Source organism: Staurois parvus, unplaced genomic scaffold (assembly GCF_062004578.1).
Source record: "Staurois parvus isolate SC_StPar_1 unplaced genomic scaffold, SC_StPar_1.0 ptg000274l, whole genome shotgun sequence".
Classification (NCBI taxonomy): domain Eukaryota; kingdom Metazoa; phylum Chordata; class Amphibia; order Anura; family Ranidae; genus Staurois; species Staurois parvus.
Genome location: NW_028318070.1, coordinates 1,281,766 through 1,307,469, shown reverse-complemented (window position 1 = coordinate 1,307,469; position 25,704 = coordinate 1,281,766). Strand labels below are relative to the sequence as shown.

Sequence of the window (25,704 nt, the reverse complement as noted above, 5' to 3'; positions counted from 1 at the left end):
GCAGCAGCAGCATCAGGTGGACCTGGAGCAGGACCTCAAACAACAGGCTTAGGCCTACTTGGACAGCACCCTGCCAACCGAGGTAGACAATCCCCTTGACTACTGGGCAACGAAACTTGACCTTTGGCCCCAACTAGCTGAATTTGCCCTTGAAAGGCTGTCATGCCCGGCCAGTAGCGTGGCATCGGAGCGCGTGTTTAGTGCGGCAGGAGGTATTGCAACTCCGCGGAGGACACGACTGTCCACCCAAAGTGTGGAGAGACTCACGTTTGTGAAAATGAATCAGGCGTGGATTAGTCTGGATTTCAAACCACCAGTTCCTGACACAACTGACTAAATCCGCCATGAATCATGCCCCAAACATGTGCCACTTTCAGGTCTCCTCACACTGCTGGTGTGTTCCATTTTTTGTCATAGGGTGCTGGCAGATTACGGGCCTCCCATAGCTGCTGCCAGGCCCCTAATCTGCCATGGGCCCCTATACCGCCTCCTCATGCTGCTGCCAAGTCCAGAGTCTCTCATGGGTCCCTGTAAGGCCTCCCATTGCTGCTGTCTCCATCGCCACACTCTGCCATGTGCCACTTTCAGGTCTCCTCACACTGCTGGTGTGTTCCATTTTTTGTCATAGGGTGCTGGCAGATTACGGGCCTCCCATAGCTGCTGCCAGGCCCCTAATCTGCCATGGGCCCCTATACCGCCTCCTCATGCTGCTGCCAGGTCCAGAGTCTCTCATGGGTCCCTGTACGGCCTCCCATTGCTGCTGTCTCCATCGCCACACTCTGCCATGTGCCACTTTCAGGTCTCCTCACACTGCTGGTGTGTTCCATTTTTTGTCATAGGGTGCTGGCAGATTACGGGCCTCCCATAGCTGCTGCCAGGCCCCTAATCTGCCATGGGCCCCTATACCGCCTCCTCATGCTGCTGCCAGGTCCAGAGTCTCTCATGGGTCCCTGTACGGCCTCCCATTGCTGCTGTCTCCATCGCCACACTCTGCCATGTGCCACTTTCAAGTCTCCTCACACACTGCTGGTGGGTTCCATTTTTTGTCATAGGGTGCTGGCAGCTTACGGGCCTCCCATAGCTGCTGCCAGGCCCCTAATCTGCCATGGGCCCCCGTACCGACTCCTCATGCTGCTGCCAGGCCCGTAATCTGTCATGGGCCCCTGTTGTCGCTTGTTGGCATATTCCGCTCGTTCAGATGCTCCTTCTCCTGCTACTCCTCTTCACGGATTCCGTCAGCAGTCTTTCTTGGAATCCATTTCCAAGAGACAACAGTTTGCGAGCATGCACCCGACGGTGCAGAAGCTGAACGTCCTCCTGTCCAAGTTGCTGCTGCCAGGCTCGTAATCTGTCATGCGCCCCTGTACCGCCTCCTCATGCTGCTGCCAGGTCCAGAGTGTGTCATGGGCCCCCGTACCGACTCCTCATGCTGCTGCCAGGCCCGTAATCTGTCATGGGCCCCTGTACCGCCTCCCCATGCTGCTGCCAGGTCCAGAGTGTGTCATGGGTCCCTGTACGGCCTCCCATTGCTGCTGCCAGGCCCGTAATCTGCCATGGGCCCCCGTACCGACTCCTCATGCTGCTGCCAGGCCCGTAATCTGTCATGGGCCCCTGTACCGCCTCCTCATGCTGCTGCCAGGTCCAGAGTGTGTCATGGGTCCCTGTACGGCCTCCCATTGCTGCTGTCTCTATCGCCACACTCTGCCATGTGCCACTTTCAGGTCTCCTCACACTGCTGGTGGTTTCCATTTTTGTCATAGGGTGCTGTATGGCCTCCCATTGCTGCTGCCTCCACCGCCACACTGTGGCTCCACACTCTGGTTTTGGCCCCGTGACTGCCCAAATGAGTGAAGTGTGCGGTGATTCTAAGATCGACGGCACTCATCTGCATGTCATACTGACTGACAGTATTATTTCTCTTCCCCAGCAGACTCCAAGGGCATTTAAATTAAAGGTACAGTGTTCTGCACTAATATTAAGTCTCTCTGAAGCCTAGAAACACCCTTTTTTAAGTTAAATTCACAGCGAATATATTCGACTCGAATCAAAATTTTTCCACGAATTTGCCGAATCAGTCGAATCGAATTTTTGAATACTTCGCTCATCTCTAGTTATTTTATCTCACAAAATGTTATTTTGTCACCAAATCAGATGGCTGCTCTTCTTGCTTTCCTAAATGCACCTCTTGTTGAAACAGTTATTGGTCACCTGAAGCGTGCATTATTTCAAAGAGCGCATACGCCTGCGATAATCTATATTTAACATTTACAGTCAAAAGATCTAAAAATCCATAATATAAAGACCGCCAATGAGTGCAGCAATGTCTTTAGCATTAAATTAAAATGGCAAACCCTCACACTGCAATAAAGTGCTAGATATAGAATTCACTTGTATATGTCCTTCATCACTAATAGTAAGGTAAACCACTGACCACTGCTGCCACCATTACAAAATATCAAAAATGCTTCAAAATATCCATATATTTTTTTAGTTTGAAAAGTCTCTAGCGTGTAATTAAAAAAAAAAGTGTGGAATCAAAAAAGCCACATGCATGGCACTTTAATGAATTGCCGCTACAGTATCTGCATTTTATATAGTAAATCCAATTTCTGTTGTCTATGGCCAGGGTTTTTTTTACAGTGCTTACTTTAGGTCAAGCAGGTCAGATAGTCATCTTGTCAAGGATGGGACATGGAGGCTGCTATTGATTGCTTCTGAAATGTTAGATTCTTAGTTGATAGACTGACTCTCTGCGTTTATTACTTTGAGTCACTGACCCACAATAAGCATTCTGATTAAAGTAGAACTATAGGCAAATCTTTTTTTTTTTTCATGTTGCGTAGAGTAAGGGAGGGTTAAAACTCTTGTCCAATTTTTTTTGCCATCTGTGTCCCATTGTGGAGATTTCCCTTCACTTTCTGTTCCATAGCCAAACAGAAAGTGAGAGGAAATCACTGCAAATTAAGGAGATTCCTTGGGGACCCCCAAGACACCAGTACAAGTGTCCCTATTGGAAGATTTCCCCTCTATTACTTTTCTGGGGACAACCCAAAATTTGGGATTTTCTTTTATTTTCACTTTCGATTATAATGGTAAGCAGGACTACAAGAGAGGGTTAATCTCCCTAATGGGGGCACAGACAGCAATGAAAACCTTACAGTGGTTCTAATCCATCTCCACTCTATCCAAAACTTAAAAACAAGTTTTGCCTTTAGTTCTACTTTAAGTCAGAGCAAATTCAGGTCCTTATCTGCAAACCTGTTGTGGGTCATTAACTAAATATATTAAAGAAGGAGGGTGAGCATGATAGCAAGACCAACATTTCAGGTAAAGCAGGAGGAAATAACTGAAGTAGGCAACACTACTGCAGTGATCTCCATTTGCTTTCCAGGCTGCACTTGTGCCCACTGAACACAAGAAGTGGGCTTAAAGGCCCGGGCGTCATTCAGAAAATGCTTTATGTTTTCTGAATGAATGTATAGCTTTCTCTGATTGGACAAGGTGGGAGTGTAAAGTCACTGCCCAACTCTCCACCTCTTCCAATCAGAATGTAAAGCATTCTCTGAATGGTGGCTGCCAACCACCTGTGTTCAGAATGGATCAGGCCAGGTGCTCAGGGCAAGGAACTAAGTGGAGATCACTGGAGTTTGTTTGTTTCAGTGATTTCCAGCATTCAGGGACATCGGCCAGAAATGTATAACATATCCATACCTAGAATTATTTTTTAAAGGCTAAGTTCACCTTTAAAAAAAAATTAATAAATGCAAATATTTTTGCAGGAAAGAAAATGTGCATTTATTTTTTCTGATGAGCCTGCAGCAGAGCATTGCACCTAGGGTTGCCACCTCATTCCTCTAAATCCAAACACATATTAATTACATAGGTTCTGATGCTAATTTAATACAGACAAGAGACTAAATGAGTTTAATTACCACCTTAATCAGCCACAGAATCTGCGTAATTAATGTGTTCAGGTTGAAAGGGATTAGGTGGCAACCCTAACTGAACCCATGAGTAGATCACAGGTGCAATGTAAGTCTCCTGCAGACACTGCCTCCTGCTTGATTGCCCATACCTCCATGCGGACAGACAGTTACAAAGTTAGAAGAAGTGTTATTGCGCTACAAGGACGCTCATCAAGGACTTGTAGTTCATTCATAGATTGCTGTGAGTGAACGACAGAGGTATGTCGGCTGAGCCCCACACAGTTGCGCTGTTTTTGAAAAGGGACAGCGGGCGCGGGGAGAGTATCCCCCGCCTGCTATCACAGGTGGAGTATCAGGGTGGTTGAAGGGGGGGGGGGCAGACCTGAAGCATGTTACACTTTAAACGCTAAATATGGGTGTAATGTGTAACATGCACCGAAAGGTGAACTTATCCTTTAAGAGTAGCATGTATTGGCAGCCTCCATGTTTTTCTTGTGGCAGGTTTCTCTGAACAAGCATTGGTGGACCTTTCAGATTGGTTTAATTTATCTCCAGCAGCTGTTACCATAAATCAGTTTAGGGCTGCGGACATGTTTATATGTAAGAAGGGGCTTGTTGTGTTCAAAATGCTAGTCGCAAGAGCTGACACTTTAAACTGCCCTTTTAAGCTTGATATAACAAAGACTGTTTATATGAAGGACATGATACAGAACCTGGAGCACAAAGGATTTGAATGGAGAAAAGTCCCCGTAGATGGAGAAGTGGAGAGTGTGAGAACCAACATCACGTCACAGCAGAGTGAAGGCTCCGCGACAAGTATGACCCGTGAATTCCATACAGATCACATCCAAGGTGAGGAGATTGTCCCTTCACTGACACATGGAGGACAGAAGAAGAATGAGAACATGGTTCCACTAATAGGAAAATAGGTCCATAGGGGTAGATTTACTAAAACGAGTGCACTCAGAATCTGGTACAGCAGTGCATGGTAGCCAATCAGCTCTAACTTCAGCTTGTTCAATTAAAGTGTTACTAAATCCACAACCGTAAAATTGGTCTGTATATGCTGTAAAGCATGCTTGTTATACTTACTGAGGAACCTAAGGGGTTAATCCTCTACATTGTGTAAAATGGCTGTTTGATCCTTTCTTCTCTGATACTCCTCTTCTCCCACAGTTCCCAATCCATCTGCTGATAGTACAGAGCTCTAGGAGTCACGCTGCATATGCTCAGTTTAGTATGCATTTCGAGAGAGGTTTTTTTTTTCGTGGGAAGGTGCATGTGATCATCACAGGGCCAATCAGCACTGTCCAGATAGAGGTTCAGTGGATGTGCAGCCTCATTTGACAGAGCAGAATGAAAACTCCTCCTACAAGCTTTAACCAGTGTTCTGCTGGATACTGATAGAAGTCACAAGACTGAAATATACTGATGATGATAAAAGGTATTTAGCAGTTTATATTTACTAAAATATTTACATTTCCATGTTCTGTGTACTGTGGAAGACCAGCTATAATGAATGCAGGGTCCTGGGTTTAGTAACACTTTAATCTTTGACAATAAAACCTGGAAGCTGATTGGTTTCTGCACCAGATTTTTGCTCACTCCTGTTTTAGTGAATAACACCCATAATGTCCAGTATATTTCAATGACAGCATTACAGGCAGACATTGTTATTATTGTCCCATAGTATACGGGTGTTACATTTCAGTACTGATTTTCCCTCTGATTGTAAGTGTGCAGATGGTAATATTTCAGACTTTAAGTTTCAAATTGGTGTGTGCTTGTTTCGTGTTGGGATTTTCACTCACCAGCCACAGCTGGTGAGTGAAATATTAGTGAATATTAGGCACAGCTGTCCAATTATTTGGTAACACAAATCACATGGCAGCAACTCAATGCATTTAGGCCTGTAGACATGGTAAAGACAACTTGCTGAGGTTCAAACCAAGCATCAGAATGGGGAAGAAAGAGTATTTAAGTGACTTTGAATGTGGCATGGTTGTTGGTGCCAGACGGGCTGGTCTGAGTATTTCAAAAACTGATGATCTACTAGGATTTTCACGCACAACCATCTCTAGGGTGTACAGAGAATGGTCCAAAAAAGAGAAAATATCCAGTGAGTGGCAGTTGTATGATGATAGAAAGACAACAGTAACTCATGTCAATATGGACCAAAATCTCTGAGGAATGTTTCAAACACCTTGTTGAATCTATGCCACAAAGAATTAAGGTAGTTCTGAAGGCAATAGAGGGGGTCCAACCCGGTACTAGCAAGGTGTACCTAATAAAGTGGCTGTTTAGTGTATAATGATCACATAAACGTGCTCACATTTCAAGGAACATCCCTGGAACTTCAGTCACAGTTTAGCTACTACAGTAGAGTTAATTGCTTCCTGCAATCATTTCAGGAAACTAAGTGACCACATATTCATGTCTCAAACTATATAGAGATTCACAGTTATGGAAACTAAGTCTGGCCATGCCTAGCCCAAGAAATGCAAGCAGTGGAAACGTTTCCTGCGTTCCTTGCACCAGTCAGGGTTGTACAAAGTTGCAGTGACCAGCAATCCCAATTTTGGCAAACCTTCTGCACGGAAAGCAAATCAGTCATGCTGGACAATCTGATTGCTACCAATATCTTACGGTTTCCTGGTCTATGAAGAAAAAATTAATAAAGCTTTAAACGTGTTTGTGCAAATTGTGAAAAAGATTCCCTGGTCCTGTAGTCGTATGAATTATTTAAGGAGGCAGTGATGTCAATTAAACAAAAATTTAAATGATGATGCAAAAAGGTTCTAAAGGAACAGATACAAATGAAAAACAAAACGATAGGTCAGTGGCCCCACGCTGGGGCAGGTAAAAGTCCAGTAGTAGCTGTAATGGTAGCGGCTCCATACTCAGATTGAACTTGAATCTGTGAATAATAAAATAAATAAGAAGAGGGCGCCAGCTAAGTGTAGCAGTTAAAACCAGATTTATTTGATAAAGAAAAGTGGCAACTCACCGTGGGTAAGATATGTATCTCTCATCATGTATGTCACCTCCATGTCCGCTGCTTGTAAACTCTATGAATCCTTCTATTGCTGGGACCACTCCAGCAGTCACCAGAGGTTGAGGAAGCACTGGGGACCAGAAACGGATTAACAGGAAACCACCGTGGAATGCACCGAGCTGCAGATGACATCACACTAGGGCAGGCCTACACTAGGGGGCGTGGTTACATGTTTTGAAGCATCAAGCTAATTTCTCATATCATCTCCTTGAGAATTCTTCCCCTTGAAAAAGGAGCTTAATGATACTAAATGCTTAACCATGCCCCCTAGTGCAGGCCTGCCCTGATATAACATCATCTCCTGCTTGATGCATTCCACAGTGGTTTCCCATGCATCTGTTACCAGTCCCAAATGTCTCCTCACTGACTGGCAGCTGCTGGAGCAGTCCCAGCAATAGAAGGATTCATGGAGCCTACAAGCAGTGAACATGGCAATGATATACATGTATATTTTACCCACAGTGAGTTGCCACTTGTCTAATAAATCTGGTTTTTAATCGCTACACTTAGCTGGCGCCCCCTTCTTGTTTCTTTTATTATTCAGTTGTCAACCTGTCGTTCTTGTTGCAGTGCTGTCTTCTACAGCATACAGTGCAATCTTGATCAGGGGCGGACTGACCATTTGGAAACTCGGGCACTGCCCGAGGGCCCGGGGTCAGTAGGGGACCCCATGAGATGCCCCTGATACCTTTTTCATAGGCTTTTTTGAGTTTGGGCAAGGACACAGGGGCCCCATGATCCCCTATTGCCCGGGGGCCCCTTGAGTTGTAAGTCCGCCCCTGGTCTTGATACTTACAAAATATCCTAATAAACTTACTTATGGGCACAGATTGAGGGGTACTAGAGCTTAAATACTAAATAAAATGACATGCTTTTTATCAGTTCACATTTTCTATACAATATAATTTGAGAAGTCAATATTGGAATGTACTTATGTTTCCTTATTGCCAAAATGTATTTTTCTCCTCCTAGGGGAGTTTCTGCAAGAAGCCACTGCACTTATGAAAGCCCTAAAACTCACACTAATGAATACTAGCACAGAACTCACAGTAAAGAAAGCAGGAACAGAGAAGAAGCAGGGACACGGGGGTGTGATAGATGCAAATGATCCTAGTGCATACAGGATCCAAGATCAGGTAGGAACATATGAATAACTTCTCATTTCTTCATTTCCTACATACATTTTAGCACCTTAGTGGCACCAGTTTTGCTTGCCTTCTCACAAATATTTCAGTCCACTTAATCTGAATGGCCGAATCACCCAATGTCAGCATGAAACCAAGGTTACTAAATTTTTGAAAAGTGAATGAAACCGAATACTGATGCAGTTGTTGCACAAAAAACATGAACACTGTATTCCAACAGTCATTGCTAATTTTTTGCCTAAATCAAAGTGATGGCCAAGCTGCTGATTTTATTCTTTTTATGGATGTGGTCTTATAGAACCAGACCAAGAAGAACCCATATGAAGGCTTCATTAATGGAAACTTATCAATGCTCTCAATGGAAGGTATGTTTACAGCACCAAATACTAGGACAGCTTTCAGTTGCTAGTTACAAATCTGAAAAGAAAATTTTGTTTTTTTTAGGATTACATTTGCAGCCATTGCAATTTATGACAGCGCTGTACCGGGAGGATAATTTAAGGAGGCTGATTTCAGCCAGTCCCCTAACCAAGACTCTGGAGGAAATCAAGGAAGCCCTTAAAGCACAGGCTCAAGGTATGATCTGCCATATGACCCTCATGTTTGGTTTCTTTGCACAGCAGGCTAGAGCTTCATATATTCAGATATCCCTGTTCTGTTTTCTTTCTATTCTACAGAGAGAGAAATTAAGAAAACTGCCAACTTATCCACCACTGGTGATCTTGTCCCCATGAACATTAGCCAGCTCTCTCCACGTCAGCTGGTTGTTTACCAGTTTGGCTCAGCGATCCTCCATTTTACATGTGACAGTTGCTCCCAGAATCCTCTTCTGCTTCTTGTAGCTCAGGATATCCCCAGAGTCCAGAGCTCTGTGTGGGGGAAGGAGGCTCTACGACTGGGGGAATCATATTATGACACAGAAAATAGCGTTTTGTTTGTACGCAAAACATCCCTGGAACATGCAGGAGAGCTTGCAGTGTGCATCATACATGCAATTGCACAAATCAAAGCAGGTAGTGTGTTATATGTTGTAACCGCATGCGCAAGTTGTAAGGGTGGGCATGGACCTGTTAGAAGTACCAAACAGATGCGAACATTCTGTGCTGATGCCAAACTACTGACTCACAGTCCCATCTCTGAGCCTTGTGATTTGTTTCTGCGCTTACTACTCGTACTTACAATAGCTCCCTATGAGGAAAGCTGTACACTGTATTTCCTCCATGCATTTTTTTACATTTTTGCAAAACAGCTGCACTTGATTTCCCTTCACATGATTCTGTGAAGCGCTGTCAGCTAAACTCCATGCTAAACAAATATATTGCCTAAATACAAGAACCACGTGAAATCGTATGTGGTACTTGGATGGTTATTTTCTAAAACTGGAGAATGCAAAATATGGTGCAGCTCTGCATAGAAACCAATCTGCTTCCAGGTTTTATTTTCAAAGCTTAATTGAACCAGCTGAAGTTAGAAGCTCACTGGCTACCATGCACAGCTGCACCAGATTCTGAGTTCCCCACTTTTAGTAACTTTCCCCCTTGGTGTCCTTTTATTTCTCCTAAATATATACAGTAATCCAGCATTACACAACTCCTGCACATTCCTTCTGTGTCACTCCCTTTGATGAAGACCTGTCACTGTTGCTCCTACTGCTTGTGGTGCATTACTGGTCTTGTGTCCGCCCCTTCTATAGTTTTCTACAGGCAGCTTGTACTTTGGCCCTCCAACTGTGAGGAAGGTACAAATCCCATCGTTCCTCTGCCTCTGGGAATCATACCTGTGGCTATCAGGGTCTTGCGATGCCTCTTGGGACTCATAATTACTTAACAGCTTGAGGACCGAAGGTTGGCTACCCTCGGCTGTAGTGGATAGAGCTGCTGGGTCCCTCCCACAGCTCTAATCTCTGCATAGGTAACATACAACACAGTGATATCACTGCTTCTTTTACAAGGTGATATCTACATTTGGTGAATTTTACAGCATTTGTGGCTAATGAGAAATATATTTAAATGAAAGAATTTGTGTCAGGAGTTCAGCTTTACTGACCTTGATATTGGCATGTTTCTTCATTTACAGAAACAATTGAGGCAAATTGTGAGATCACCTTCTAGTGTCTACTTTACAAAAAAAAATATTTTTGAGGGTGTTCATATGGTCCTGGCATGTTTTATAAAAAGTAGTAAGAGTTTTTTTTCTTCAAAATGTTTGGCCTTTCTTCCCTTTACATCGTGGCTCTCCAAATTTTCTAAACGAAGGACCAGTTTACCATCCTTCAGACTTTTGGGGGGTCAGACTGTGGCCATCAGGAGTACAAAATGTCCCAGCATCAGTAGGGATAAACAATCCCGTTATTGGTGTCAGTGGGAGAAATTGTGCCCCATCATTGCTGTCATTGGGAGGAACTGTACCCCATCATTGCTGTCATTGGGAGGAACTGTACCCCATCATTGCTGTCATTGGGAGGAACTGTACCCCATCATTGCTGTCATTGGGAGGAACTGTACCCCATCATTGCTGTCATTGGGAGGAACTGTACCCCATCATTGCTGTCATTGGTAGGAATTGCGCCCTTTAGTGGTGTCATTGGTAGGGATTGGGCCCCGATCATTAATGTCATTGGGCCCCATTTTTTTTCTCATTGGGAGGAACTGTGCCCCATTGTTGATGCAATTGATAGGAATTGTGCCCTTTATTGGTGTCAGTGAATGAAATAGTGCCCCAAGGGCCAGATGAAAGAAAGCAAAGGGCCCCATCTGGCCTCCAGTCCACAGTTTGTAAACCACTGCTTTATATAGTAAAAATAATAAACCCAGTGGCTATAAAATACCACCAAAAGCTCTGTTAAAAAAAAGGTATTGACTGAATAATTGTTAAACTATCACAGCACTAAATGAAGGGCTATATGCAGGCCAGTGTTCAAGTGGTTAATGGTGAAGGTGATCTGCAGACACTGTGATCACTAATCAAAGTTTTAGAAACTATACATTGTGTATCCATTTACCGATCTTCCTTCAGTGGTGGTCTAGTGCAGTGGTATGGGGCTATTGGCCACAACAGTTATAACCCCAGAAATGCATATCCTTTCTTCTGCTTATATATTAGACCTGTGTAATGCTTTTATGTGGGATATGTATGCACAGTGAATGATACAAGTCTACCCTGTCCTAGGCCAGCAGCAATTGCCAGTTAATTGTGACTATCTACATTGTATGAACAAAGCTGTTATGCAGATATGCCAAACATTCTTCCGCTGTTGGGGAACACAGAGCTCAACATTGACGGTGAGTGTCCTAAGCCTCCATTACACCAGGCTTCATCACAGATCTCTATCACACTAGAGATTTGTATTTGTGTGTGTTTATTTATTGATGTGTATTTCTAGGCATGGGCACACCTTATAATGTAACCTATCTGTTCAACAAATGAGATGAGGGAGGAGAGGAACCTTTAGAACCAGAGGTTAATTATTAATTGTTTATATAGCACCATAATATCCAATGATGTTGTACAAAGTGATACAAAAACAATAATACAAATACATACAATATTTCCATAATAAGTTCATATAGTTAAAGTAAAACTAAAGGTGTTTTTATTTCATCTTGGATAGAGTAAGGGAGGGCAGGGGCGGACTGACAACTCATGGGGTCCCCAGGCAATAGGGGATCATGGGGCCCCTGTGTCCCCGCCCACACCCAAAAAAGCCTATGAAAAAGCCAATGAAAGGTACCAGGGGCATCTCATGGGGCCCCCTACTGACCCGGGCCCTCGGGCAGTGCCCGAGTGCTGTACTGGTCAGTCCGCCCCTGAGGGAGGGTTAAAACTAGTGGTGCATCGAAATGAAAATTCTGAACCAAAGCCAAAACTGTAAATTCAGGATGCACTGGGGCAAAAACCAAACCAAAATGGACAGTTTTTTTTTTTAAACATATACTGTATATTTTGTATATATAATTCTAATATATTTGACTTTTTAATCAATATCATGAATTTAAATGAATATAAAAAAATACAACCCAGTAACATAAAATAACTTTTACTGAAAGTAACACACAGAAATTGGACATAAAATTAAATATATATATATAAAATTAAGAAAATTGGGGACGTGATTTTGCATTGAAGTCAATAGGGGGCGTTTTTGCATTGATGTCAATAGGGCGCATTTTTGCATTGAAGTCAATAGGACACAATTTTCCATTGAAATCGATGGGACATGATTTTGCATTGAAGTCAATGGGACGTGATATTGCATTGAAGTCAATGGGATGCAATTGTGCATTGAAGTCAATGGGATGCAATTATGCATTTAAGTCAATAGGGAGCGTTTTTTCATTTAAGTCAATGGGACACGATTTTCCATTGAAATCAATAGGGCGCGTTTTTGCATAGTCAATGGGACGCGATTTTGCATTGAAGTCAATGGGCCGCGATTTTGCACTGAACTCAATGGGACACAATTTTGCATTGAAGTCAATGAGCATTACCACCACATTTTTTTTTCTTTTCTATCGACAAAACGCTGATAACCCTATTTTCAGCTGATAATATTCAGCGGACGATATATCAGTGCATCAGTACTTAAAACTGCTTTTATTTTTGCCATTCGTGTGCCTTTGAGGAGATTTGCTTTCACTTTCTGTCCCATAGCCACAACAGGAACTGAGAGGAAATCCCTTACTGTGTTTTGCTGTTGTCACCAGAATTTGTGTCCCCATTGAAAAATGTCCCCTCTATTACTGTTCTGGGGACAACCCACAATTTGGGGTTTTCCGTAAATCTCCCTAATGGGGGCACAGACTGAAATAAAAACCTCACAGATACTCTAATCCCTCCCAACTCTATCAAAGCTTTAAAAAAAAAGTTTTGCCTTTAGTAATACTTTAATTAGCAAGAATGTAAGCAATAAGAAAGAGACCCCCTTCCCACAGAACAGAAACAAATAATGCAGGAAAATGGTGAAAATACTTATACCCCATACACTGTATGTACTAAACCGAGCAAACCTCCAGTGGTGAAAAACCAATAATGACTCCTCATTCCTGCTCTGTTCACCTAAAGTGTGTCTTGGAAATTCACTTTAACGAATTTCTCCTTACCGTGAGTACTCGCAGTTGGATGCGCAGAAATCCCCCATAAAGCTGTGCGAATCTCGCTTACCACGACTGCAGCCAAACTACACGATTCCTGCCCATCCAAATACTTTGGTCCTGTTGAATTTGTGGGTGATTGGAGCTCCGCTACCCTAGAATGATCACACGACACTCTAAGGCTGGTGTTGCAATCCACATAAGGGCCGGCTTTAGGCTCAGCTCTCTGTTTTTATTAAGAATACACACATGCCCCCCACATGAATAAAGTCAATCCCTCCCACCGAACAATACAATGGGGATTGCTTATACAGAGGATGCACATTCCAATTGGAGCATAGCCTTTGCTATTATCTATCACTGGTCCTCCCCCATGAACCTTCTGAGGTCAGCAGACTTCCTCCCCTTCCCCCCTATGAGCCATCTGAGGTCATATTTCCTGTCCTACTATCTTCTATTGGTATGTACATTCTCTGTACAAGCACTCTCTAAAAATATCAGTCTGTACCTGGATGGGCCCGATACGATCTTTATTAAAACACATCCATCCCAGATACAGTTTCAAGTTGGTAATGGGTTATAAGATATGCATAAGCCTACACGTGGAGTTCACACCGCTTGCGCATTGCGTTATGAAGCCCACGTGGTACCATGCTGCTGATATGTGGATACAGGCCCACGGTCTACTGACAGCGGCATTCGCATGGAATGCCGTGGTGGTATACACGCCGGTCTATAAGCGCAGATCTGCCATCTCATCCATTACCAAGCCGAGTACTGTAATACATACATTGTACATGCGCATGGCCCAATTGCAGCCTTCAGAGCTTTAATTAAGCCACACGAGAGACATATGAATAACACGAATACATGACACATTTAAAGTTCGACCAACAATACAAAATTTCCATGACATTCCCTCCTGTTTTATCATATTCTCCTCGTGTCCCTTCTTGATCTTCTTCAGCTTGATGGGTGTAGTCTCAAACTTCAAAGAGTTCCTGTAGTTGTCCCTGAGAATAAAGCTCCACGGGGTACCTGAAACAACAAGACCCGACGCAGACTCGACGCAAACAGGCTTGATTGAAGCGATGATCCTCAAGAGCGTTGGAACCTTCACTACAGGAAGGCTCTTGCAAAAACCACAAACAGACTTGTGGTATGAATAAAGCTTGTGATCCCACGGTGGTCTGGGGAGATCCAGCAATAGATTCTCAAATTGCCCCTGCAGACGGGGCCACACAAGGCTGGTCTCGACCCAGACAGTTTTCCAAATCGCAGACACAAACAATGATGAGGCTTGAAGCTTGCTTGAAGGTCTTGGAGAATGTGGTCTTCAGAGAGATAAATTAGAGGGAAGCCAGGACGTAATCTGTAGAGAAGGTGGATGGTTGGTGAGGTCTTCCTCCGATCAGTGGTTGGAGTGGGATCCCAGGAGCGGGCATGGAGATGTGGTCGTCTGCCCGAGCTTGGTTTACACGGTCGATGAGGCAACAGGAACATCTCACCGCGGCATATAAAAGGCAGATGAAAAAGAGAAGCATCAGGATATACACTCCCACTTCCTTCAACCAAGATCCGATGGAGAACAGGAAATCTCCCAATCCTCCCAAACCCTTGAACGGATTCCAACCCTCACTAGCTATAGCTCTAGCTTTTCCCTGTAGTTCACTAACTTTGTCCATATGGGCCTGGACCTTGTCATCGGTGTCTTCTATCCAAGTACAACAATCCTCTCCGATGAACTCACAGAACCCCCCTTTGGCGGCTAAAAGATAATCGAGGGCCATCTTCTCCTGAAGCACTAAAATTCCCATCTGCCGTTGTTCTTGGGCAATTTCTCTGACAGCCTCTACGGTCTCGTTAAACATACTATCCACGATGACAGAAAAATTGTTCAGGCGCTTCATAAGTTCTATTCCCCATCCTGTCCATGAGGGGAACCAAGCCCATGCCTGGTCGCCCTCAGAGAACAGCTCCCTGCGAACTCTCCCTGCCATCCTTGCCTTCTTGTGGACCATCAACTCTTCATGGTCCATCACTACATAGGATGCGGGGACTAGCTTTATGAGGGCACACGAACCTTTCGCGTTCTGGGGAAAGGTTCTATAGGCTGCCGAACCACACAGAAAATAGTATGGACCTGTCAGAGCAGAACAGGAGGAGTTCCTCGTTCGGCCTCTGGTACTGAGCAACAGTTGCACAGACTGGGGGATTGCTCCCTCAGTCTGCACATCACATCCGTCCTTCCAGCACACGTGGTCTGGTCGGTCAGTGTGGTTACTCAGAAAGGAAGTCTGGTTAGTCAGATTGACAGTTATACCTCCCTCGCAGGTGGTAGTCCCAACAAACTTGTTACCTGTGCCAAAGCTGATGTTAAAGCACACCTGAGGGCTGCCTAGCTGCCCAGTTACCCATAATGGACTGGTGAGGGCCCTACAGGAGCTAGAGCTAATATTGGTGCTGAAACTGATGTTACCTGCTAAAAATGTGTCATTAAGTTCTACCGACAAATGTCTACGTGGGGGCTGACCAGGGGTCCCTTGCTTTTTCATGCCGACGCGGATGTCATATAGGGCATGAACAGCGGCCATTGCGGACATGTGATGACTGGGTGGGGGCTTAGAGCATACCCAACAGTTGGTTTTGTTGGCGGTTCTGGCTAAACGCAGGTGCATTTTAAATAAAAGGTTGGGGTATCTGCCGTCTTTTCCTCCGTTCACACACATGTATGACATACAAACAAAAAGAAAAAGGAAAATGACACCCCTCATTCTCTGGTGTAGCTGAAAAGCTTCTTGCAGTGGCTTGCGTGCACCCAGTTGTCTCGTCCCTCGAGTTTGAGTGAGGTAGGTGTCGTCAGCTGGACTTGGTATGGTCCGGTGAACCGTGGCTCGAGTCCGGTTCTTTGATGTTTCTTTAGGACGACCCAATCACCTGGCTCAATAGAAAGAACACCTGTTATTGTATTTGGATCGGGGAGCGATTCGCGAACCCGATGGTGTATCTTCTGCAGCTCCCGTTGCAGAGATTGCACATAACCTGTAAGCTGTGAATGCAAAGACGACAACTGTTGAGGAAAGTACAACCCTGTTTTGGGAGGTCCCCCAAACAACACCTCGTAGGGTGACAGCCCATGTGGTTGCCGAGGGGCATTCCGGATGGAATAGGGGGCAATGGGGAGACACTCAGGCCAAGGTTTTTGGGTATCGGAAGACGTTCAACCTTACCGCTACTCTCGGGGTGATATGGGGTGTGTCGCCGCTGACTCCAGTTCCACCAAAGAAATGCAGTCGTGTCCTTTGGAAGAGAGATTAGTAGTGGACAAAGAAGACATGTTAGCAGAAGAGGTGTTAGTATTGTTAGTCGTGTTGCAAAATTCAGCACTGTCATTGCTGTCCTCCCCCCCCTTCTCATCTTCCGACACAGGAAGAAGAGAAGCTGGGTTAAGAATAGTGCATCGTTTGATAGTGAGGTTAGTAGGGGTTAGGAGGGTTTTCCCCTGAGAGAGGTACCTTGCCTTGGATGTCCTGTTTTCGCAGGACCGTTCTTGCTGCACCGGTGTCAGTGAGGCAAGGGAGGGGATATTTTAATTCCTCTAGAAAAAGATGGATCTGGGCCGACACCGATTTGTCAACTTCCTATGAGAATTCATAGGAGTTACTTACCATGGTGGTCATAGGGGCGGAGGACTCATCAGGAATGAACTGCCACCGACCTTTAGGTAATTGGGGACAGCTCCTCCTTATGTGCCCCGTTTGGTGGCACTGGAAGCACCTGGGTGGGGGCCTATCCTTCCTGTGACCCGGATCCCTTGGTTTTTCGTGTGGGGTCTGGGACATAAGAACTTTGGCCTTGTCTTGTTTTCTTCTATCCATTTCCCTCTCTATTGCCGCAAGAGTGGAAAGGATAGCAGGGATAGACATCTCATTATATTCGGGTCGGGCCAGAACCAGCCTTTCCCGAATTTTAGTATCGATGCCTTCCAAAAATTTGGCCCGCAACAGAATGTGCGTCGCGGTCACCTTTACCCCTTCAGTTGGAGCATCAGGTCCAACTTCCAGATCCGCATCCAGTGCCGTCTGCTTGAGACGGCGCCAGAAGCAGGCGCTTTCCTCATTAGGACCCTGGGTGAGCTTCATCATGTCCGTAGTAGAGGTAGCACCATACATTTCTGGAAGCTTTGCCTTTAGCTGTGTACAGAATTCTTTGCCCCCTGAAGTCATCTCCTCATGAGTGGTTATAGAGCACCCTGCAATCACTGTACTGGCCACTTCCATGCCCACCTTTGCCCGTAGGATCTGTGCACAATCTGACCCGCTCATACCATAGCTGAACTGGTTTTGTCCAAACATTCGAGCAAATCCTCTCGGATTGACTCGATAGTCCGGGAGCTCAGCCAGAATAGTGCGGATCTCTGCCGGGGTGAAGGGGACATGCCAAACTACCCGTTCCCCTAAAGTCCGTTCCCCCCGTGCATTGGGAGGACCTTCAAATTGCTGCACCCTGACTGGATAGGCCTCGGTCCGGGAAGAGTGCAAGGGCTGACCCAGCATCATCGGTGGGCTTAGATTAACCACCTCGCTTACTGCACCTTCAGGTTTGAGGTCCCTCAGATCAGGGTATAGCTGGGGGGCAGGGGTCTGATCAGTGGCTCGTAGCGCTTTGATGCAATCCGCCCTGTTTTTTAACCGGGTGTCTATTCCCCTTGATTCACAGATAGTCTGCAAATCGGTTGTTGAGTAGGCTTCATAGTTGGAAACAGAAGGAGCTGGGGTGAAGCAGGGAGAAGGGAGAGGTAGAGGCAGAGGCTGAGGCATAGAGACAGAAGACACAGAAGGTATGTCAAGAGTGACGTCACTAACAGAAGAGACAGGTGCAGTTATACTTATCTCAGCCACTGTTGGTTGTTGGGGAACCCCAGTAGACCCTGATCCTGCCTGCCTTAGTAGAGTCAGCCCTGAAAGAGCTTCCTCCACCTCTGACACTGGATCCTCCTGTTTTATTCCCTCTGGAGGCCAGGTATACATCACCTGGTTCTTCCGGACAGACACCAGTTTATGTATGCCTTGCTTCCCTAATTGGATTGACCTGTGAAGCCATAGCTGTGCGATCTCTAGTTCTGACGCCTGCATCCGTGGTTCAAATTCAGAGATGAATTTTTCCCACCTCCATGCGTCAAATGTACCTTCCCGGGGAATTTCCCATCTGGTACCCTTCGACCATTTATTCCACCTTTTGAGGGGTTCTGTAGACTTCCCCCCCAAACTCACCTTCATCAGTTGTGCAGCTGTCCTTACCCTGAAGAGGGCTGGTTCCCCCTCTCTCTTCATGGACTGACTACTGCCCATCGTGACTAGTCACTGGTATATATCCCGCGTCCGGGTACCTGTTTACCCCCTGGAGCACTCGGTGGGATCCTACCGAGAGGCCTGATTCCACCACTTTCCCAGCACAGCGTAATTTATGTGATACTTATCGATCACCCGAAGCGCATCAAGTGGCGGTCAGACTGAGAGCACACCTCCCACTCCCACAGCGCAATTTGTGTGATCCTGACCACCCGAAGTGTTTGTGGTGACCAGGACTTCCCTGGACCGCCCACTCGCACAGCGTAATTTATGTGGTTCTCATCACCCACTGTGTTTGGCAGGCCACACCGCACAATGATGAAAGTGGCTTTTCTCTCCCTGCACACAGTAGCTAACACAAGTCAAAACAAAAAGAGGGGTTCTTGGATGTTACTTAGGGGTCACTGGTTGGGCAGAAACCTGCTAACTGACCTTTAGGAAATTTGTGTAAAAAGAAAAAAAACTTTCCTAATACACACAGAAAAACCCTTTTTCAACCTGAAAAACTGTTAAAAAGGACAAAGTGGATCCTTATGAAAAACACGGGACGTTTCACAGTAAAACAATTACACCGAGGTAAACCGAAAAACTGCGCCAAAAGTAACCTTGTTGCTGACTCAAAAATCACTCCTATCAGCACCGCTAAACGATCCACATTATACACGCAATCTTTACTGCAACCACCTAGAACCGTTTACACAAAAAGTCTGCTGGATGTGAAACACGCGACACAGCAGCCTAAAACAAACCCGCTTTACAATAAGGAACTACTTTTAACAGGAAAAACACAAGAAAAACATAATCACTATACAAGAAATCTATGTGCAAAAACCCAGACTACACCGCGCTCATTAAATGTGGAACACGTGAAGGGAAAACTCGCTTAACACACTTTAAATTGGCTGGCAATACGCAAATTTAAAGCTAAAAGCAAACAAATGAAACTGTAAAAAATTTGGATTAAAAACACAATATGGGTCAAATGCATATAGGAAACTTCATGCACATTGCATAGAGATTACTGCACATATGGTAGCCAACAAAATGGCCACCAACAGGGAAAGCACATGGTCATTAACAAAATGGCCACCAAACAAAAGGAGTCCATGTGGTTTAGTCAAGAAGATGACCCCCCACAGAGGAGCACATGGCAGATACTAGAATGACCCCCCACAGAGGAGCACATGGTAACACTAGAATGGCCCCCCACAGGGAAGCACACGGCAGCCTCTAGCCTCAAAATTGCCTCTTACATAAAACAGACTTTTGAACAGAACATACGCTGGACAATTACACAACAATATGAAGTACACATACAACACAATTTGGGCACAATCACAGAACGGACATAAAACACCAACATATCACACTAACATGCACATGTAACAAAAAGGACCCCCTGCTGCATGCTTGCTGGGAGCAGTAGTTCCACAAAACATTGTACACAGATCTTACAACAGTTAACAATTAACCTAAGCCTTTCAGCACTGTAATAATTACCTCACGTGGAGGGGGGTAAAGCAATCACCACAGTACCTACAGCCCACAAATACTTACCTAACACTATGCAACAACTTTTACCCACTAAAACATATACCCGTTTAATTTTTGGTTGGAAGATTTTTAAACTTGACCAAATCCAGCCAACCAAACCCACCCCTCTGCTGCTCTCCGCAGAGACAAACCCTTGTCTTTCACCCACAAATCAAGAGTTTAGGACAAAAAACAAGGTCCTTGTTAAGCGGTATTTCTTGTTAGCTAACAGAGAGCGAAATCAGCCACACGAACACGCAAAAAGCGATCCTCTTAATGGCAGAGAGACCTGAAATGTGCCGGCATACTTTTTGCTAGTTCATGATGGCTCATTCCCCCCTCGTTCTTGGTTAGCTACGCAAGAATACGCGTTAGTATCCACCAGGCTCGCCAAACTGTCTTGGAAATTCACTTTAACGAATTTCTCCTTACCGTGAGTACTCGCAGTTGGATGCGCAGAAATCCCCCATAAAGCTGTGCGAATCTCGCTTACCACGACTGCAGCCAAACTACACGATTCCTGCCCATCCAAATACTTTGGTCCTGTTGAATTTGTGGGTGATTGGAGCTCCGCTACCCTAGAATGATCACACGACACTCTAAGGCTGGTGTTGCAATCCACATAAGGGCCGGCTTTAGGCTCAGCTCTCTGTTTTTATTAAGAATACACACATGCCCCCCACATGAATAAAGTCAATCCCTCCCACCGAACAATACAATGGGGATTGCTTATACAGAGGATGCACATTCCAATTGGAGCATAGCCTTTGCTATTATCTATCACTGGTCCTCCCCCATGAACCTTCTGAGGTCAGCAGACTTCCTCCCCTTCCCCCCTATGAGCCATCTGAGGTCATATTTCCTGTCCTACTATCTTCTATTGGTATGTACATTCTCTGTACAAGCACTCTCTAAAAATATCAGTCTGTACCTGGATGGGCCCGATACGATCTTTATTAAAACACATCCATCCCAGATACAGTTTCAAGTTGGTAATGGGTTATAAGATATGCATAAGCCTACACGTGGAGTTCACACCGCTTGCGCATTGCGTTATGAAGCCCACGTGGTACCATGCTGCTGATATGTGGATACAGGCCCACGGTCTACTGACAGCGGCATTCGCATGGAATGCCGTGGTGGTATACACGCCGGTCTATAAGCGCAGATCTGCCATCTCATCCATTACCAAGCCGAGTACTGTAATACATACATTGTACATGCGCATGGCCCAATTGCAGCCTTCAGAGCTTTAATTAAGCCACACGAGAGACATATGAATAACACGAATACATGACACATTTAAAGTTCGACCAACAATACAAAATTTCCATGACAAGTGTTACTAAACCCACAACAGTAAAATCAGTCTGTATATGCAGTAAAGCATGCTTGTTATACTCACTGTGGAACCTAAGGGGTTAATCCTCTGCATTGTGTAAAAAGGCTATTTGATCCTGTCTTCTCTGATCCTCCCCTTCTTCTACTGTCCCCAATCCTTCTGCTGATAGAACGAGCCTTGGGGGAAAGCTACACATGATCAGTTTGGTTTGTATTGCTAGAGAGTTTTTTTTGCTTGGGAGGGTGCATGTGATCAGCACAGGGCCACTCAGCACTGTCCAGACAGAGGATCAGGGGTTATGAAGCCTCACAGGACAGCCAGGGGAGAATGAAAACTCATCCTACAAGCTTTAACCAGTGCTCAGCTGGACACTGATAGAGGTCACAAGACTGATATATACTGCTGATGAGAAAAGGTATTTAGCAGTTTATATTTACTAAAATAATTGCACTTACATGTTCTGTGTACTGTGAGAAATCAGATATAGTGAATGCAGGGTCCGAGGAGAGCGAATATAGTGAATGCAGGGTCCAGGGAGACCGGATATAGTAAATGCAGGGTCCGGGGAGAGCAGATATAGTGAATGTAGGGTCCGGGAGACCTGATATAGTGAATGCAGGGTCCGGGGAGAGCAGATATAGTGAATGCAGGGTCCGGGGAGAGCAGATATAGTGAATGCAGGGTCCGGGGAGAGCGGATATAGCGAATGCAGGGTCCGGGGAGAGCAGATATAGTGAATGCGGGGTGCGGGGAGAGCGGATATAGAGAATGCGGGGTCCGGGAGACCGGATATAGAGAATGCAGGGTCCGGGGAGAGCGGATATAGTGAATGCAGGGTCCGGGAGACCTGATATAGTGAATGCAGGGTCCGGGAGCAGATATAGTGAATGCAGGGTCCGGGGAGAGCAGATATAGTGAATGCAGGGTCCGGGGAGAGCAGATATAGTGAATGCGGGGTCCGGGGAGAGCAGATATAGTGAATGCGGGGTCCGGGGAGAGCGGATATAGTGAATGCGGGGTCCGGGAGACCGGATATAGTGAATGCAGGGTCCGGGAGACTTGATATAGTGAATGCAGGGTCCGGGAGACTTGATATAGTGAATGCAGGGTCCTGCGTTTAACACTTTATGAATATGATTGATGCTATTTTCACGTTAGTTTCTCCATCAAATCATATTAGATTAATTTAATTATATATTTTCCATCAGAATTATTTGACTCCTACTTGTTTACACAAAATGGGATGAATGCCCACCTCTTATGTGTGAGATATTCCCAGTCAAAAGTAGACTTTCACACTTAATCTGGAGCTGCCAAGTCATCACCAATTGCTGGAGACAAGGGATTAATTACAAGAATCTCTCACTCGTACATCTGAAACCGCCTCTTTGGCTTTCTGAGTGAAGAACATTGACCCCAACACGGCAGATTTTAGGGGAGCATTGTGAATTGCATGTGTTTTTCTACTTTTTAATGTACAGATTATTCAGAAATGACAGCTGTTTGAACCGAGTCTGCCCAAGTTTTCTTTATTTAAGATATACTGAGTGTTCAATGTAGAACTCATGAAAGATCTGTATTTTACAATTGATTTTGATAAAAATACATTTTAAGGACACATAAACAAGCTTGAAAGAGGCCCAACCTCATGCGAGTGTTTGTTTGTAATGAAGTGCCTTAACTGTATATTTTTTTCATTAAAGATTAGTTCACCTTTATGTTACAGGATAAAAATGAAAGGGACCCTGAAGTGGGATCACTGGCACGAGACCTCCTGTTCATACACAAACTACCAGAACAATATCACATGCCAAAAAGGTACCAGAGCACTCCTCCTTTTTTTTTTTTTTTTTTTTTTTTTTTTTTAATTTAAATATTTATTAGTTTTTCATTTTTTACCAAAAAAATTCCATAAGAAGAAACAACAATACATATAAATATTCCATACATTTCTACCTTGCCCCTTCTAATAAATCTTTTCTTTCCCTCCCCTCCCAACCCTTTCCCACCCCCTTCCCCCTCCCTCCCCTTTGCACGTTCTATACTCTCTCGAGGCCCAATAGTTTCTTAATTTATAGTTTTCTATACTTCTCTTTCAGTCCTGATTTTTCCCATTTTTCCCATCTTGTATAGTATATTTCCATCCTATCTTCCTGCATATAGTAAGATTTTTCCATTCTACTTATCTGATTTACTCTGTTGATCCAGTCTTCCTCCTTCAGCACCTCTGATTTTTGCCAGAACTTGGGTATCAACCCCTTTGCAGCATTTAAATAGTACCATACGCCTGATTCTTTATATTTATTTACTGTGATCCCAACACTATGTAGGAGACATATCGTTGGGTCTAACCCTATGTAATTTCCAGTTATTATTTCTATTGAGTTAACTATTATCTTAAAGAAAGCCTGAATTTTCGGACATTGCCAGCAAATGTGAAACACCGTGCCCTCCTCCCCACAACCTCTCCAACACATTTTAGAATTCTCCCCCCTCATCTTGTGCTCAATACTTGGTGTGATATGCCATTGTGTCAAACATTTATAGTTAATCTCCACGTCTCTCATACTAACATTCTCGTGTATCAATCTATATATCTTGTTCTGTTGGTCTCGTGTATCAATCTATATATCTTGTTCCTCGTCTAACACCACCTCCATATCTCTTTCCCATTTTGTTATAAAAATTAACTTTGTGTCTGTGTCTAATTCTGTGAGTATTCTATAAACTTTGGCAATTCCGTGTTTCCCATCTCTACGTGTTTCCAACAACCTTTCAAACATATTCCAATCCTTTTTTAATCTCAGGGGTTTTGGTAGTTTTCCAATAAAGCATTTTAACTGATGAAATTTCCACTCGTCTATTCCAATAAAACTTTCTCCCTTCTTCTCTTTTAATTCTTTAAATGGTCTCAATTCCCCCTCTACCAGTACATCTCTCAGTTGGATATCTTCCCTTTTAAACCATCTACCAGATATCTCATCCTTTCCTGGGGGGAAATAATCAGAATTTACAAGGGGCATTAATATAGAATTGAATTCCCATTTCCTACTTTTGTGTAAATTATCCCATACCCTTAAAACATTTAAAGTGTAAATACTTGTGCTTTCTTTAACTCTTCTAAGATGTGCTGGAACCCATATCATCTTACTCAAACTAATCCCACTCAATTCGTTTTCAATTTTTACCCAACTCTTCCCCTTGTGGTTGAATGTCCAATCATAAATTCTTGCTAAAATTACTGCTTTATAGTATCTCTTGACATCAGGTAGTCCCATTCCACCTTTCTCTTTAGTTCTACTCAATATTTCATATGATATTCTTGATTTTTTGTTCCTCCAGATATATCTTATTAACATTTTTTTCATTATCTTAAAAAACACCTCTGGGAGTTTATTTGGGACCATTTGGAATCTATACAGTATTTTAGGTATGATTACCATTTTAACTAGGTTTATACGTCCTATCCATGATGGGTTTCCACCTTCTAATATTTTTAATTCTTCCTTAATCTCATTTATCAAAGAAATATAGTTTAATCTATACAGTTGTTTATATGAGATAGCAAGTTTTATTCCTAGATATTTTAAATCTTTTTCTCTCCATGTAAAGGGGAACTCTTTTTGTAGCTTTTCCTTTTCACTCTTTGGTACGTTGATGTTCAAGATCTCTGTTTTTGTTGGATTAATTTTTAAATTTGATAGATCGCCATATTCCTTCAAGATCTTCATTATATTTGGTAATGTTATTCGAGGGTTGTCTACATAAAACAATAAGTCGTCCGCAAAGGCCGCTACTTTATGCTCTGTATTTTCTATCTGGATTCCCTTTACCGCTCCACTATTCCTTATCGTAGACAACAGGGGTTCCAATGACAGAACAAACAGCAAGGGGGACAGTGGGCAGCCCTGTCTTGTTCCATTGGACATTCCAATGGATTCCGACCTCTCCCCATTTACCGTGATAATTGCGGTGGGCTCCCTATATAATTTACCTATCCACTCACGCATTCTCTCTCCAATCCCCAACACTTCTAAGTTGTCCATCATGAAGCCCCAGTCCACTCTATCGAACGCCTTTTCGGCATCAATCGACAATAGTACCATCGGGGCCTTCCCTTTTCTACTTTTCTGAATGAGCATCAGTGTTCTCAACCCGTTGTCTCTACCCTCTCTCCCTGGGACAAAGCCCACCTGATCTCCGTGAATCCATTCAGGCATTAGATCTTTCAGCCTATTTGCTAGAACCTTTGCGTACAATTT

The 25,704-nt window shown here is 44.2% G+C and overlaps 1 protein-coding gene across 1 annotated transcript in view; it reads left to right on the top strand.

Moving 5' to 3' along the window:
- Positions 1-25,704, top strand: part of LOC149459112 (uncharacterized) — a 243,337-nt gene that overhangs the window by 201,068 nt on the left and 16,565 nt on the right. Inside the window, exons 82-88 of the mRNA XM_089681623.1 lie at positions 4,625-4,778; positions 7,954-8,117; positions 8,425-8,491; positions 8,571-8,702; positions 8,804-9,139; positions 11,295-11,407; positions 23,169-23,260. Of these exons, the coding sequence (XP_089537749.1) occupies positions 4,625-4,778; positions 7,954-8,117; positions 8,425-8,491; positions 8,571-8,702; positions 8,804-9,139; positions 11,295-11,407; positions 23,169-23,260 (1,058 nt within the window). The remainder of the gene's footprint in view (positions 1-4,624; positions 4,779-7,953; positions 8,118-8,424; positions 8,492-8,570; positions 8,703-8,803; positions 9,140-11,294; positions 11,408-23,168; positions 23,261-25,704) is intronic.